Consider the following 17,247-nt stretch of genomic DNA (forward strand, 5'->3'; position numbering starts at 1 on the left):
AAGATCACCGTCATAAACAGAGAGGTAGGTCTTCTTAATAAACCCTCAGGTACAGCTGGAAAAGTTGAGAATCAAACTTGGACCCTGTAAAGGTGGTAGATTTCTCTCTGCCAGGGTTTTTGCCTACCGTTCCCATAGCTCCTGTTAATAGTGGAGCAGAGCTATTTGAAACAAAAATGAAAACGTGAGATGTAGCAGAAAGCTGTTTGTACACAGACCTAGTTTGGCACGGTAGGTTGAGCCGTAAGTGTCTAGAAAACCTTCTGCTGCAATGTAAATGTAATATTTTCAAAAATTACTAAGCAGATGTATTTGCACCGACTCTTGGTTCTTTCCAGTATGGAAAAAGATTAGTAGTATTGATGCTGGGATCAAAGCAATTTGTTGGTTAATGTAAGCAAGAGTAATTGTTCCTGTGAGATGACTTTGTCTTAGCCACATACATGCTACATGCATCTAAAAGAGTGAACCAGAACCATGTTTTTCTTCTCTGTGTTTAGGTGTAATTGTTTTATTCCTTGTTTCCTATTGCAATGAATTGAAACCTGGCACTGACAAAGATGAGAGGGAGTGCTAACTGATATAGAAGTATGTAGAGCTACCTCACATAGCACCTCAGAGTTCTTGGTAGATACTTTTTTAGCCTTAAATCAGAATATTAGGGAAGAGATGAAAAGTGACCCTGAGGTAACAAGGACAGGCTGAAACTTTCCAAGCTCTTCCTCCCTCTCTCATGCGATGTCCCTAGGGAATTCTGCATGCCTGATCAGAACTTTTGCAGGCCATTATGCCTCCTGAAAACAAGTCTTCCAGCAAAACAACTTGAACAGCAGGGATGGGCTGCAGTTTTCTGAACTACAGCTGTCTCCTTAAGTGGGATTACTTTGCTGAGTGGTCACAAAGAATGTGTTCTCCCCCTGGAATGTTTTCCTTGTGGGCACACTGTCTCTGTAAGAGGAATTCTCTCCTCTGCTGAGAAGGCATGTACTGTACTTGCACTAATGAGAAACAACAGTTGCAGAAAGTGTATTATGCAGGATTGTAAACTTTGAATATTTATTCGAAGTGAATGGGGTTGGGTGGCAGCCAGCCTAGCTTTGTCATGCTAAAGACTGGATTTGAAATCAACAGAAGGCTACCCTCCCCCTTCCTAAATCAGTGTTTGGTGTGTTTAAACAATGTGCACAAGCTTCATAGAGCTGATTAACTGTATTGGTGCCATCTACACAGTAGTGTATCTTGGTGTCTCACTGAACTCAGAAGGTACAATTAAAATAGGGGCAAGCATACACTCCCTAGCATTAACTTAAGGAAGTTAGGCCTTATTTGCCCATGACCTACAGTGGTTAATTACTTTATGGTATGCACTGTGGTTGCTCAAGATTGTTTCTGTGTTTCTATAGCCTGTGGTGAAGCCTGTACTACCCTGTTTTCACTCTTTGGTACCCAAAAGTAGCCTCTTCAGGTTGGTATTGGTTTATGTTACATGTACATGTGCTTGTAGCTTCTGTTCTCACAGTCTTGCCGTATTTGAACCCAGTGAAGAGAAAAAGTGACTAGCACGTGAGGGCAATGTCTTACTTGCACAGGGCTTTGTGGCCTTTGCACTTCGCCATGGGAAGTCCCAGCTACCAGAGCAAATCTCCTCTGTCAGCTGTTACAGTGGAATATATGCAAGTGCTGCTTCACACATACCAGAGTGGTGCTTGGCAGCTGATGAGGAGAGATGGACACACAGAAACTGAGAAACATTTATCCCACGTTCAGTGTTCTGAGGATGTGTGTCAGGTGCCTTTAGGCCACCTGGAAGATACAGAATTCCCTTCAACTTCTTTTGTCTTACATGTAGTCTGGCCAGTAGGTCACTTTTGTGCAATACAGGTATCGTTTATACATTAGATAATTAGATTCCTTCTTCTTGATTCTTAGAGCCCCTTGCATACAGAGAGGGCACTTTTGTGCTCTACCTTGAGTTTAATTTACAGTAATAAACAGGGTAGCTGGCAAGTCTGGGCAGCACTACAGTCAAACTGAATATGCAACAATAATTGCCAGCAATCTGCATTCCAGTTGTGAAATAAGTCTTTCAACAATGTATTGTGTGCGTCAGACGGTGACTGGAGAGGAAAGCAGTGAACTCCAGTAAGCCTGATAGCACTCATTATGAATCCTAAATAAAGCTGAACTAGAAAAAATGAGTCTGCATGGCAGCACCGCATTCTGAAGGAAAAGGGTAGCTCAGTGCCTTCAGCTCCAGGGCTATCTGTGAGGGAGTGTTAATTGCCAACTCACGTACTTGCCTGATATATTCTCTAGTGGGAAAACCGAAATTCGTGATTCTTGAGTTCAGTCTGAAGCATCAAGCACTGGTGTGTCACAATGTACTGAACTTGAGAAATAAGCAGCTATAACCAGTCCATCAGTTCAGCTTCCTGCCAGATTTTTGCCTTCCCTTCTTCTCCGCCTCCCACTTGTGATTCATTTCTTGCCCTTAGTGGTTCAGACTTCAGTTTTTATGTAGGTGTTACTTACAAATTGGAGCAGTTTGGGCTAACAAACTTTGCAGTTTTCTTTCCCATAAACATACTGGGACATGGGGCTGCGAAGTGTCAGTCTACTATGTTCTAAACAAATCTGAACAATTTCTTAGTGAATACAAGGGAATTATAGCAAGTTTTTCTTGGTGGGTTAGGGTTTTTATGTTGTCAGTTCATGCTCACTGGAGGTAACCTGGCCAGTAAAGTCTACCTTAGACTACTTTAGTTTTCTAGCTGCTCTTAAATCTGTTGATTTGATGAACTGTATTCAGCTGGCTGGGGGACATGAAATAGTTAAGTTTGCAAAAATAATGCAAGTATTAGCTGTTCAGATCATACACTTAGCAAGGATTCCTATCATATGAATGTTAATGACCAAACTGAGTTTGAATTATTAGTAGCTTCTCGAAGTCAGATTATTTTTTAAATGCTGTGTATTAACAAAGAATTAAATTTTTTCACTGAGTGCAATTGAGTTGTAACTGAAGTGGGGCGGTAAGTGACCAGAAGTGCTGCAATTTTCTAGTGTAAAAGTCTTGTCTTGCCTATAGAAATGGTGTACATTCCTTTTGTTCTGCGAAAGGGTGTTTTGTCTCATATTGCATCCTCAGGTAAACCAGTTGGGAAAGTGGTGTGAGAATTGTGTTCCTGAAATACTTTTGAAATGTGAACCCTGTGAAAAAAGGGAAATTAATGTGTTGTAGTCTAAAAATGTTTGCTATTTATTGTTCATTCTTTTTGTCACACTGATCTTCAGGGTTGTTCCTCTTGCAGTGCTAGCAGAAAGGCCACTAGACAAACCATGTGGGGGGACCATTTTATGTGAAATCACATGAAGTTTATAACAGTACCTTAATGGTGGATATGAAACAGACAATTTCACAAACTTCTCATAATTCATTAAAATAGGAAAATAGTGTGTGATTAAAGCTGTCTGTTGCAATGTAGTAATGCATCTTTGCTAAGAATGAGCCTGAAACTGAAAAAGAACAATGTGGAGATCCCTACTTTAGTGGTGTTTCAGGTAACTCAAACTGGAAGTGTTCTCTTTTCTAGCCAGTAGTAAGCATGATGCTTTAACTGTTGCCATTAATACTCTTCTGAATATATTGATCCTATTTCTACTTCAGCTGTTACCTCCAGAGTTTAGCAGAGCCCAAGCTCGTCTTACTGAGCAGTGGCTCAGTCCTAGAACAATACTGTGGCTGCTGACAGAGTAAACGTTGGGAGGGGGGGATGTAATAATACAAATAGTTCTGGAAAATGAAATTGCAAACAGGTAATGTTTGCTTCTAGCAGTTGCAAAACACTGGACCTTACAGCAGAGGCAGCTTTCCAAGCTAGATAACGTGTTCGTTTCCAGGTTTATGTAGGGAGTGTGTGAAGTGTCTTATAACCTAAGCCTTAGGGCTGTGAAATTGCAGAAGACTAAGGCAAAAGATTGTATTCCAGTGAGGGTTTTGGGTAATTCTACCTAGTTCAAAGGGAATGCAGGTCATCTTAAAACCAGTGTTTAACTTATTCCTCTCAAAAGAATCTCTTGGAAAATATGTATGTAAAAGGGGGGTGAGGGTTGATTTTTTTTTTTTTTTTTTAAGGTGGGACTACATATTGTTATGTCTTGGTCCTGTCCTGTTCATAACTGTAGAGATGTGTTTGTCTCTATCTGTAACTGTATGGCATCTTTATGGCAACTATGTAGTTAGTTATATGGCAAAGAATGTCTTTTGGTTCCTGAAATAATGGAAAACAAACAAAGTTTGACCAGCCTCTTCCTCAGGCTGCGACAAACCACAATAAGGGAACATACTGGGTTAACAGGGAAGTGACTGTAGTATGTCATTTTTGGAAACAATACTAGGAAGGAGGCATTTAAACTCAAAACAAGGATGGTCTGTCTTCCTTCTGTATTTTTTGGTCGTCTTGCCTGTAGACTGGTGTTGCATCAAAAAGAATATTGTTAACGGTATTCCCATCCGACAGTTGCACAATAGCCATGTAAAGATAAATGTCCTTGCCCTGCACAATTATCTACACCCCAAATGCAAACTACCAGGCAAACAAATTGCTTCCTAATTTGTTCCTAAAATGGCAATGATTTGCATTCATTGTGAGTGGCTGTAAGGCTGCAAGAACTTACTGGGCTTGCTTCCTTCCTTGACCACTTAAGGGATTTTTAGAAATGCCCAGTGAAATGCAGCATAAGGTAGGGAGATAAGTTTAGGAGCCTGTAAGATGGAACTTGCTGAATCTGATTCCTCTGGTACTGTTCTTATGGAGAAGACAAATTAATGGTTGGTTTGTGGTATTGCTAGTTTAGACGCCCTGTGGGTTAGAAGTCAGCCTCGAGAATAGCACTAATGCCATGTTATCTTACCATGAGCCTCCAGTGTTTTACTTCTAGTACATGATGATTCTGTTCTGGAGCATATGAAGACTAATTAAAGATGGTGATAAAAAGACTGCTACTGCCATGCAATAGGGTAGTTTTCAAGTCTGTTTCAAGTTTGGGGTGCAGGCTCTCTTTGAATCTCCTCACTACTAATTGGTAGCTTCAAAAGCTTAGTGTTTGGTGAGATTTTAGAATAGCTGTGTTAGGTATTATGTTAGTTGTTTTCAGTCCTGAAAATAAAAATGGATAGAATGATCCCTTACTGGTTGAAGAATACAGTCCTTTTGTATGCGAGATAATTTGGGGTTCTCCTACTGTAAGGAATTCAACTACTGTCTCTGTAACTATCTTCTTTCCTTACTTCTCTTCAGATCTAGAACTGGCTGGGGCTACGTCTGGAAAGATTTCTTGTAATCTTATATATTTCTTAGCCAAAAAGAATTACTCTGTCCTGGAATGTATCTCCAAGATATAGTGAATGCATTTACTCTAGCAGTAAGGAAGTGAGGAATATGTTTCAGTGTAATGTAGGACACTTCAGATGGCTGGTTACTTAGGATTCCTCAGGAAATGATGAAACTGAATTTAGCTGAAGCATACTGCCTCTGTCCTGCCTGATTATAGCCAAAAAAGGCAACTGGTTAGATTCTGGGAGTTGCATAGGCAGGAAACTGTGTAATGGAGGGTAGAGCACAGCTGTTGCCTTGCCAAACCTGATACAACTCTGGACACAACTGAATATTTATTTCTTTTTTTTTTCTTTTCCCCCTCCTTCCCTCCACTCCCTTTTTTTTAACCCTTTGACCACAACCTGCAGATGATACTCTGCAGTGTCATGAAGTCCTAATATCTTCTATTGCATTGTTAGTCTTCTCTACTTCCTATATAGTCTGTCAGGCTTGCTGTTGTAGGGTGGTCTTGAAGCTCTCCTGACAGCTGCAGTTTTTAATGGCAGCCTCCAGGTTGCTACATCTTAGCTCTGCAACAAATCTCTTCATCATGTACCCATTAAAATCTAGTTTTTCAGGGAAAATATGAAAAGCCGGGGAGGAGTTGCTCTGAGAATGACCATTGTGGTGATTGAGGTGGAAGTGTCAGGGACCCTGTGGGCAAGGAAAGACAAGGTAAAGTGTGGGATAGCTGTTTGGCATATCCTGTAAGGCTTAGATCAGATTTTAAACTCAAGCTAAAGGAAATGATTATTTATAGAGTAATTTTCTTTTTATTTGCTAAAGAATTTTTGACTGTGAATATACAGCTAACCATACAGTCTCTGACACAAAGTTACATCCCACCTACGGTAATACATTTGTTGAAAGGAATTTCCCTACATGCTTACAAATGGCTGGTGCGGGCATTTGTGCCCATCACTATTATAGCTGATGTTTTTCTGGCTTCATTCACTGCTTACTAATGCTGGGACTCAACATCTATTGTTGCTCTCATGCATATTTTGGGAATTGAGCTGCTTCTGTCCTGCTTTCAATACTTTTTTGTCTGCAGTACCTCCAGTGAAACTTCACTTATTTGATTTGCTGGATTGTTTGTATGTATGGGTATGTTCAGTAGAAAAGTTACCCTTTAGATCCTGATGGCCTTCTATGACATGAGTATTGATATTTTCATTTCCTGTTCTTTAGGTGGTAAAGAGCTCTAGTTTCTATCCAAGTTATGAAAAACATATATTGAGGACACTGGCATCTTTGTGAGGAAGGCTCCAAGAAGTTATGTTTATGGGATCTTGTAAAGAGGCTGCTGTTACATGGTTAATGAGCCTTGACGCGTGCAGCCCTTTTCTGATTGAAAGAATTCCTGAATGGCACTAATAAAATTGCTGCTTTATAAACTGGAAAATCCCTGGCAGTAGTGTTCTGGTTTTGATGAAACACTGAATCTGGGGTGCCATTTTTCGAGCATGCTGCCTGTCTCCCTCTTATATGGGTGGAAGTCTCTCCTCTGTCTGACCACAGCTTCATAGAAGGCTCCCATTAGAGGATTTTCAACTGTAAAATTTCCTGAACACAGATTTATTCTGTTACTCTCTTGAAGGGTTTTCCTACTGAACGTTATGTAGAAAAAAAAGAAAGAAACTGGTGGGCTGGGTATTACTACTAAGCTGGTGGTGGAAAGTATCTAACATCAGTCTTAACTGGTGTCCTCAAATTATTGCTATCTTTTAGAAGCGAAGTGTGCCTCATTGTCTAGACTGGTAGTTGGCATTTCTAACAAGTTATGGTATTTGATTTATAGCTTATCAGAAGAAGGAGATACAAAGTAAAAGTGTTGATTAAACATTTATGATTATATTTCTGAGCTAGTATCTCTACCAAGTAGAGCAGTGAAGGGCTAATCTTGACCTGAATGTTACTGACATAGTGTCTGATGCTATGAGGATTGGCACAAATTGTTTGGTACTTGGCACTTTAATGTGCTTTCTCTTTTCTGCCAAATAATGGCTTCCAAATGCTTAACGGTCAGTGTTGTGTTGTAGGGGTTTTTTTTAAAACTGCTTGCTAGTTGGGTTTTTTTCATCCTCTTGGCAAGCAAAACCTTGACCTTATTGGAAGTTTGACAACTTTAGCAGTGCTTACTAACATGAAACTAAAGGAGGGGGAGGCATGCTCTGATGACCAGCGATTCAGAGTACTTAGCATGTGCCTATCTGCCACTAGGAATTTGCAAGGCAACTTGAGGCTTTAAAAATATCCTTTTTTTTTTCCCTTCTCTTCACAGGTCCCCAGTTGTAAACCACAATGGCGCAAAGAGATGCAGATAAGTACCTTTATGTGGACAAAAACATCATTAATAACCCCTTGACTCAGGCTGACTGGGCAGCTAAGAAGCTGGTATGGGTTCCTTCAGAGAAGAATGGGTTTGAGGCAGCTAGCCTGAAGGAAGAAGTAGGAGATGAAGCTATCGTGGAACTGGCAGAGAATGGGAAGAAAGTGAAAGTAAATAAGGATGACATCCAGAAGATGAACCCCCCGAAATTCTCTAAAGTAGAAGATATGGCAGAGCTGACGTGCCTGAATGAAGCTTCTGTGCTTCACAACTTGAAGGAGAGATACTACTCAGGACTGATCTATGTAAGTAATCTTGTGTATTGGGGTGAGAGTTCTTGATTACATACTGTGTGAACTTACTGTAATCACTTTACTCCTAAATATGTGTGTTAACCTTTCATTGCCCCTATCGCAACTCCTGTGTGACTTAGCTTCTTCCCTCTACTTACAATTTTTTACTAAACTGTGCCAACCCCTCGCTATTAATATTGAAGCTTTCAAGGAATACTATGGTAAATTTACCTTTAATGTTTTAATGTCTTCGTTTGCAGGGTGTTTTGAATGCCTTTGAACTTTCTTTTAGCAAGAAGCAAGAGCAGTTGGATAGTGGTAGACAGGGAGTCTGATCTGAACTGAACTAAATAATAATAAAAACACAGTTCTAATACACCCAGTGTTTGAATTGTGTTTTCCATATCTGGAGCTTCAGTGGGGAAGAATGCTAATGCCAAGCTTTGTGTTATAAAAATTCTGGATCTCAGATTGTCTTGTCAGAGATGGAACATATGTGCTTGCATGTGCTTACAGATAGGAAATGTTTCATTTTCCTTCTGCCCCCAAATGGACAAGAGCAGAGATTCCTGCTTCTTACTGCTCTGTAAATGACAAAGGTACCATTTATGGGAGCAACGGTTATACCCGATGAAGCAGGCAGCAACACTTCACTGAATACCGACGGCAATAAACAGGGAAAGGTGGGGAAGGAGACTTTGGAACCTTGATCTGGTTCTTCAGTTCCCTTCTGATTTTTCTCTTCCTGTTGCCTATGTTTAACCAACAGATGTTGGTTGTGATAATCTTTATTAATACTCTACAGTCATAGAATGAATTATTAAACCCAGTGGTAATGTAAAATTTGGGTGCAGTGACTGGTTAAAACAGGAATTAGTGTACCTTGGTTTGTTCATTTTCACACTAGCCTCTGCTTACAGGATTGAAATAGGACTTCTTGAGATGGAATTGTGAGAAGTACTGGATGTTCAGTATTTTTAGGCAGTATGAAATCATCTTCACAGTATATTAGAAGATCTAGTAAAATACATTGTACTAAAGAGTAAATTTCGCATGTAAACATGTATATTAATAAGATCCTCAAAGAAATTTTGTCTAGGTTCCCCCCCACCACTTCTTGTGCTTCCAAAACTTAAAAGCTGATTCTCTTGTCATATGGAGAAGACAACATAAGTAAAAACTCTGCAATATCTTTTTGTATGTTTGGGATGGTTCTTTTGAATGCTTACTGCTTTATCATCCCCTTAGAGCTATAGTCTTTCATGTAGTCATCTTATGTAGAATCTGTAGATGTTCTCTTCTGCCCTAATAGGGACTGATGTTATCTAAGACACCACATAGCAGGAATTCACTCTAGCTGTACATCTTGGGTAGGAACCTTTGTGGACTGTTACCTTCCAAGTTGAGGAGTATGAACACAAGTGAGAAACTCATGACTGACTAGTTCTGTGACCACTGCTCTTCTGGAGTGGCATGAAGGCATAGAGTTGACTCTTGCAGAAATTATCAAAGAACATCTAAAAGATGCAGGGCTGATATAAATTTAGTCTGACTCCCACTGTCTGATGTCAGAATTTGAGAGCTAATGTGATTGGAGGTTAATGCATGTAATTATTCTTGTGGTTAACACCTCCTATTATTGGTCAAAATCTGTTCTCAGAGGGAATAATCTTGGTATTGAGATGAAATGTGATGTGTAAGATCATGTGTAACATTTTTAGAATAGGAAACATTGCTAGTTTATATAGTAAGTTGTTGAAAATAATTCAGCAGTATCTCAGTCTGCTGCACACTGTGCAATGGGCTGTTTCACATATCTTGCAAGATATCGTGAGATTTCTGACGTAGTCTGTGACTGTAATAAAGTGAGTTCTTCTAACTGGATTGTAAGAAGTATTCAAAAATCCCCACACCCTTCACCCAAGAAAACCTAGCATAGTAATTCCCTATTACAGAATCTTAGTCCTGCCAAAACTGTGTTTCTGTGCACTTGTGAAATGGACTGATCTCACCTGTCAGCAGTTCTCAGCAAGTCAGGAGATTAATGTGAAGGCTTAAAATACTTTCATTGGAGTGGCTGTTAGTTGATCATTAATCCGCCTAAAGAAAGGGAGTACACACAATGCACCTCTAGCATAAATGTCTCTGGGAGGATCATAAGCATAATTTAGTTCTGCTCTTGTCCTTTCTCTCTCATTTGCCATCAGGGCTACATGTCAGATTTTTTTTTAAACTTTATTTTTCTGTCTTCCCATCCTGTAAAAGGAAGGGAGAAATCTTATCGTTGGTGCAGGCAAGGAGCATCAAACAGTTCAAGAACTAAGAGCTTGAGTCTGACACCAATGTGCTGTTTCTGTGTGTAGATTGGTTCTGCACTGAGGTGATTTGCTAGTAGACTGGCTTTCTATTAACCCTTTCTATTTGGAATCCTTTATCAGAAGGTCATTGTCAGCTTTTGTGTTGCTTACCTGAACTGCCCTGTTTGTATTCAGTGTGAAACTCAAAACTCAACCTTACACGTTCCAGTTATTTTATTCAAATTAACAGTTGCTGGAAAATAAACTTTCTAATGCTGTCAACTTTGTGTTGTGCTGTAGATGGTCCTTTCAACTCTTCAGAGCTAGTTTAGCCATTAGAGAAATGAAACTAATTCCAGTTTGGCCTGTGTGTCATTTGAAATAGTTAGTGAAAAGTAATGCCAGAATTCTATTTTTAGATAGCAATGTTTGAGACAAAGTACGGATTTCCAAACCAGCTATGCTTATGATAGGTGAGCCTTTAAACTGGAACCTTGGGTTCAATTCAGGGATTTATGCATATAAGTCGTTACTTCAGCAGGATGAAGATGACTCTTGTCATTTCTGTGGTAGGGCTGGCAGCTTCTGCTCCATACAGCTCAACTTGCTTCCTATAAAACTCTGTCAATGGGCTTGACCAGCAGTTGTGACATGGTGGTCTCACTCAGTTCCCTATCCCAGCCATGATTAGTTGTTTCTCTTTATTAAACAAAAATATCACCTCATACATCTGAGATCATTATGCTGCGTGGAAACTTCCCTTAGGTATTTCTCCTGGCAGCCAGAATGCTGGAAGAGAGTGGTGGCTTCTTCCTGCATAATTGCTTCATGGCTTCATCACTCTTAAGTGAAATGAATGTCTTCCGTTTTCTAAACTGTTACTCTCATCCGTAAGATTGCTTCAGACCTTTGCACTGTACTTACCTGAAAAGCAGCAGTTCTGATTTGTCAGCAAACACAGCTGTGAAGGGTCACACAAATACAGACAAGAAAACTTACTGTTCCTTGTGGACTTGTATTGTGTGTACTGTGAACATGCTGCTCTTGCCTTGACTCCTTTCTACCTCTTGGCGCTGCTCTGTCTTCCACAAGTCAAAGGTCAGGAAAGTATGACCCAGACTTTCAGCTGATACTCTGTACTGTACGAGTACCGTTGGACTTGATGGAGAGCTAAGGCTGAGGCAAAAGGAACTAGAATTGCCAGGTTGGTTCTGTAAATCCCTTAAACTGTTCCCTTCCAGCACTACCTGAAACCTAACCTGACTAGAATGTCTCATGGAAGTTTAGCTTCTGGAACTTTTAGGTTTTTAGCCAACTTTCATGGTTTTCCACTTTGGAAAGAGATTTAGTATTTTCTGTAAGCCATTCAAATGTTGCTCAAATATTTTTTAAAAAAAATGAGTGAAAAAAGAGGAAAAAGAAAAAGAGTAGGTCTGGAAACATCCTGATAGTTTATTTTGGGGTATGGAAAAGGAACCTTAACTATCTATAAAAAATTTTGAGTGAAAACTATATCTGAATCTGCTGCATAGAAGAGTGAACTAGTTACTTAACATGAAGCCATCATGTAGAAACTTCAGATATAAGACCATAAACTGTGTGGTAGATGCTATTTTCACCCTTCTGATCAGTGCAGTCTAATCCTTACCTTTATCTAGCTAAGGAGCTAAATCTGATTAAGTACTCTCTGTGCTCCTTGTGGAGAACTCTTTACCACTCCAAAGCACTCTTTCTTCATTGAGCAAACAATAGAAGAGATGTTGACAGTAGAAATAAAAAGCGCCAAAGGTACTCTCTTCTGGTAGCAGTGCAAGTTGCTGTAGAAAACTGTTCATCTCCAGATGTTTCAAACAGCTGCTTCTGAAGTTGACAGGGAAGTAGGATAGCTCTAAATCCCAGGAGCAAGGCTTGGAATGCTATTCTTAGAATATCTAGGAGATATCCAAGAAGTCTCTGCTTCTCCTATTTCCTTTGTGAGTACAAAGTTGGTTGGGCTTTTTCTTTCAGGTATTCAAATCTCAGAGTTTTGGTTTTTTCCTGTTTTTAAAAAAAGCTTAATATTTTCACTGGAAGTATTTTGTCAGTTGTATTCCATTAGAATTGTATAATTTAAGCCAATGGAAACCAATTGGGAAATCGAGGTTTGCTGTCATAGATCAATGAATTAACCATTTGAAATTAATTAGAAGTAAACTTCAGTAAATGTTGCTGACTATACGACATTAATGACCTAATGGTTTGAATCTAGTTTGAGTCATACTCATTACATTGTAAATGAGGAAAGTGTTCAGGCTGGAAGAGTCTTCAGGAGGCCATCTAATCCAGCTTCCTGTTCAGAACAGGGTAGCACTGAATTTGGCCTAGTCCAGTGGACTTAAACCTTTCAGGAGTACACTGGTCTAATTTTAATTTTAGTAACTATTTTGGCTTGAAGTGTTATTGTGTTGTAGTTGATCAATTACTAGATAAATCCATAGCAAACATGAGGCAGAACATAATAAAATGTGTGCTTCTAGGAGCTGAGCACCTACCTTATACAATAAAATGGCACTTGACCTGAATATAGGAACCTTGAAAGGAAGAAAAGCCAGTCCTAGTGGACTATTAGTTAGCCAAGGAGCAGGCCAGTCACATCAGTGTGACTAATGTGTCAGTTGATGCTCTGTGCATACTTGGAAAAGTTGAGTACTGGTCAAGTTGATATGACTTTAGGTGTTGCTCAGATTCTAATATTGCGTAGTGGGAAGCATCCCACGTGGCATCACTGGAAGAAGTATTTAAAAAAGCACTGTTCAGTTTGTTTGTTTTTTCAAGCAATATACTGTTAAAATATGCAACTATACAACATTTAATTCTTGTCTTTATTTGCTGGGGCGTTTTCTTTCCAGACCTACTCAGGCCTGTTCTGTGTGGTAATCAACCCTTACAAGAACCTGCCCATATACTCAGAAGAAATAGTGGAGATGTACAAAGGCAAAAAGAGACATGAGATGCCCCCTCATATCTATGCCATCACAGACACAGCCTACAGGAGTATGATGCAAGGTAAGTGCTGACTGAGATAATGACTCTTGTTGAAATCCCAAATCAAGGTTGCAGTCAGAACACTGTAGAAGAACAACAACTCACTGCTATCAAAAGACATTGTCGCCCACTCTGTCCTTGTTTACAGACACCTGACACCTACTTGGTACCACCTTTTGTGTTCAGGTGAATACCTTTCTCCTGCTCTAATGGATTGAAGAACCTTACAAAGAGTCTGGTTAGAGCTAAATTTGACATGAAGAACAAGTTGGTGTGAATGCACAACGTTCAGAGAAGCAAGCAGAACTGAGGTAGCAAATTTTCCCTCTTGGTGATGAGCTTATAGATCAAGATAGCTATAGGTGGGCAGGCAGATGTATTGATTGATAGAGGCTTTTAGCAAAAACCACCTTAAAATCCAATTGTACAATCTAGTTGGGCGAAACAAGCTTAATATTTTTAGGTGTGATGGTCAGTGGTAGCTTTACTGATTGAGAGTTGTTTGGTTACATTCTTATTCTGGTAAAAATAAAACTTCCCATCAGGAAATATTAAGTACATCCGTTGGCTTTTCATGGAATAAAAGACAGCAAGCAGATTGACCTATTTCACCCCCACCCTCACATATACAGCTGAGAATTAGAGAACCGTATATAGTATCTGCAGCTTGTTTGTCACTTGAGAACTTTTAAATATGGAGCTCTGAATATCCTGTGCATATCCCTCATTCTGAGAGGAGGTCTTTTACAGAGTCAGTGCTTGTGTTTGCATGCTTGGAGAGTGTTCAGGTGTGGGGGTATTTTGTGCTTTTCTTCCTGTTTGTCGATGGGTTTTATGAAGAAGCATGCTTTGTAGGGTTTAAAGGGTGTAATGGACAGTTTGATTTGTCGTGACTTGTATGAATGTAAGTACTCCTTTAATTTTTGATGACTAGAAGTGATTAAGGTGTTTTTCTCTCCTAGGTCTTGTCATTAGCTTCACCTTTTTCAACAGCGGCCAGATATAATAAAATTATGCTTTAAAATTCTCATTAGACTCAGTTTTCGAGTTCTGCTTTTCACCTGCCCTCACTACCACTTGCACCACCAAGCACAGGAGGACTGTAGTAATATAGGTTCGCAGAGTGGGAAGGGGACAAGAAAATCTCCATCCTACCTGTGCTAGTGGCTTCAAACAAACTTTGTGTGGAGAAGGCTATGAAAGGTTGCTAAAGCATGGTGCCATGCAGAGCAGAGCACAGGGCTGAGCTAACAAGACAGATCAGTAAATCTGTATTTGTAAAAGCCCGAGGTGGGGAGGGATGAGCATACAGACGTGCTGCAGTGGCCTGGTGGCACAGTATTGATGGTGATTTGTTGAAGATGTGGCAGGTCTTGACAAAATACAGCTATACTGCTGGTGTGTTACTGTGAAATGAGTGCTGTATCCAGAAGAAAAAAACCTGTGAACCTGGACCTATATAGGACCTCATTTCCCTCAGAGAAAGACTGGGTCTGCCATGAAGGACAAGAAGAGAAGCTCCACCTGTACTACACATGGCAGAATGTTGTCCATAAACATCATCCCTTATTGCTTCCTTCTCTCTCTTGCCCTCTCATTGTCAGCTCAAGTACTAACTTGCATTTTTCTTAAACAAGCTATTGACTTAATTGTACCAAAGTTATTGTTCTCTAAAAAGAAATCTTTTCTATATAGAATCAGAAATGGTTTCTTTGGCATTGTTGTAAGGAGACTGAAGAAGTCCTTTTCTTTTACAGACAACAGTCAAACCATTTGAAACTGCCTGTGCATGCATCTTGTCCTTTGTCTCTGCCAGGTATATCATTATGTGGCAGAAGATATCCAAGCAGTGCAATTCTGCAACAAGGGATGGGTGACCTTCCCTGGTCTAATGGTGGTTCAGAGCTAGTGATTAAGCTACATGGATGCTTTCTTTGCTGTTGAAAAGAGAAGATGTCTCCATCAGACCACTGCTTGAACCATGTCTAAAATTTGGAAATCCCAGACTTGACTTGCTTTATTGTACAAAGCAGAAGAATGGCAGCCCTACCTCTGTGTTCCAAGTATGGGAAAGTTGCTATGAGCTCTACTGGAGTGTTTGCCTTTCCCAGAACAATTCTAACTATGCAGTATTCTCACCAGTATTGATAGTCAAGAGGTTTACCCCAGCTCTTCTTTGCCTAGTTTGAGATACCTCGTTGCTGACTTTTTGGAATGCTTGTTGTGAATATCATTCCCAGTTAGCTTTTGAACTAACCTACTTTGACCTTTTTAACTAGGTTTGGAAGGATTTTTCTGTGTGGCTTCACATGTGTGCTATGTGTAGCCTATGTGTGCTAACAAGACTCCTAGAGATTATTTTAGGGTTATTTGCTGCCTTATTTTCTTGTTGCAAAGGGTAACAGTAGCATTCCAATGTCTGCTACTGGGGGTGACGGAGAGTATGTTGTTGCAGTATGTCTCTGGTCCTGGCCAGCCTCTAGGGCAGTGGAAAGCAGCATTCCTATTCCACTTTCTCATTTTGCTCAGCGGTGGGGGAGGTTTGGTGCAGCAGCCGGTGGTATGGCAGGAATCTGTACAGAGAATAGAAGATGAAAGGGTCGGGTGCTCCACATGAGCCAGAGGCATTTAGGATTAGGCTGCCTTCCCTAGGTTACTTTCAGAACCCTGAAGACTGGGCATCCTTTGTGGCCTGAAGAAGGATAGCAGGCTGTTGGCTCTGACTTCTGTCCACATGGGGTATAGTTATCTCTTAAGCTGACAGAGTGCAAAAGCTTTTTTTGTTAATTGATTTGGACTCTGATTTTTTTTTGTTGTTGTTGGTTTTCAGTCAGTTTATGGTATTCGAGTAAGCAGGCCTTTCAAAGGGCTGGTTCATCAGGAAAGGAATTGGGAAGGGGAGAGGAAGATGAGAGCTTTGTTCCAGCCTCTGCTAATCCAGAAACTATTTAACCCTTTTCAGGCATCTGTGCTGATACACTGTGGGTGAGCTTGGTCCTCTTTTTGTGTCTGCTGGTTACTCCACTGACAGAAGTGTCATGTGTCACTTAGATATTCTAAGAGATTATATTGCTTTTGTTAATTTTCCCAGAAGTACTTTCTTGAAGCAATAAAATGGAGGAGAATTTGTTCAAAGTAGGTTGTTTGTTGTTGGTTTTGTTTTTTTTCTCTGACCCAAGACTTTGACTCTCAGAAATGAGGTGAGAACATTACTTTGCTGCATGGTACTTGGAGAGACTGTGCTTCAAGAGCAGAACTCTGAAAAAAGCATAACATTTTTGCTTTTAGAGAAAACAACCATTTGTCTTAATGTTTCTGCTCCCTGGGTAACCTGGATGCCAGAAACCTCAAATCTGCTTTCAGAAGAGTTAGTCTTCTGATGCTGATAATTGAAGCACGGTGCCTGTAAGTGGAGAGATGTCTTGAGCAAATAAATCGTTATTTTAAGGCAGCAGATGTATACTGAAGAGGTACATCCTTTACCTCATTTCATAGTCTCCAGGGCCTCAATTTAGAAAAACATACTTTAAAACTGTTAAACAGCACCCATTTGTCTGTTTGGAACCCATGCAGGGAATTTTCTGTGTCAAATAGTGATAGAAGCTAGAAATGTCATTGGTATCTGGAGCGTGGTTTTGGTTTTAATGCCCTGAAAAGTATCTGAAACTTCTGTAATAGATTAGGTCAGTATGGTTATTCTGGTCTACAAAGCTCATCCTGTTCAATGAAGAGATAAGTAGGAGAGGGAATAGGCAGTACATAGCTAATGAACATACTCTGGGGTTTTTTTACCCAGTTTTCTCCACATTTTTTGGGGAGCTCCTAACATTTCACCTAACAAACCTCTGAAAATCATTGTACAGACCCTCCTTGACCTTGATGGATTAGTCTGCAAAGGAGACTGTGCAGCCAGCACCTTGCTG

The 17,247-nt window shown here is 40.0% G+C and overlaps 1 protein-coding gene across 1 annotated transcript in view; it reads left to right on the top strand.

Annotated features, from left to right (window-relative positions):
* Window positions 1-17,247, top strand: part of MYH9 (myosin heavy chain 9) — a 72,258-nt gene that overhangs the window by 7,817 nt on the left and 47,194 nt on the right. The window contains exons 2-3 of the mRNA XM_051784565.1: window positions 7,663-8,015; window positions 13,189-13,345. Of these exons, the coding sequence (XP_051640525.1) occupies window positions 7,683-8,015; window positions 13,189-13,345 (490 nt within the window). The 5' untranslated portion in view covers window positions 7,663-7,682. The remainder of the gene's footprint in view (window positions 1-7,662; window positions 8,016-13,188; window positions 13,346-17,247) is intronic.

The sequence above is a fragment of the Manacus candei genome, unplaced genomic scaffold (genome assembly GCF_025592945.1).
Source record: "Manacus candei isolate 608988 ecotype Guabito, Panama unplaced genomic scaffold, ASM2559294v1 h1tg000018l, whole genome shotgun sequence".
NCBI lineage: Eukaryota > Metazoa > Chordata > Aves > Passeriformes > Pipridae > Manacus > Manacus candei.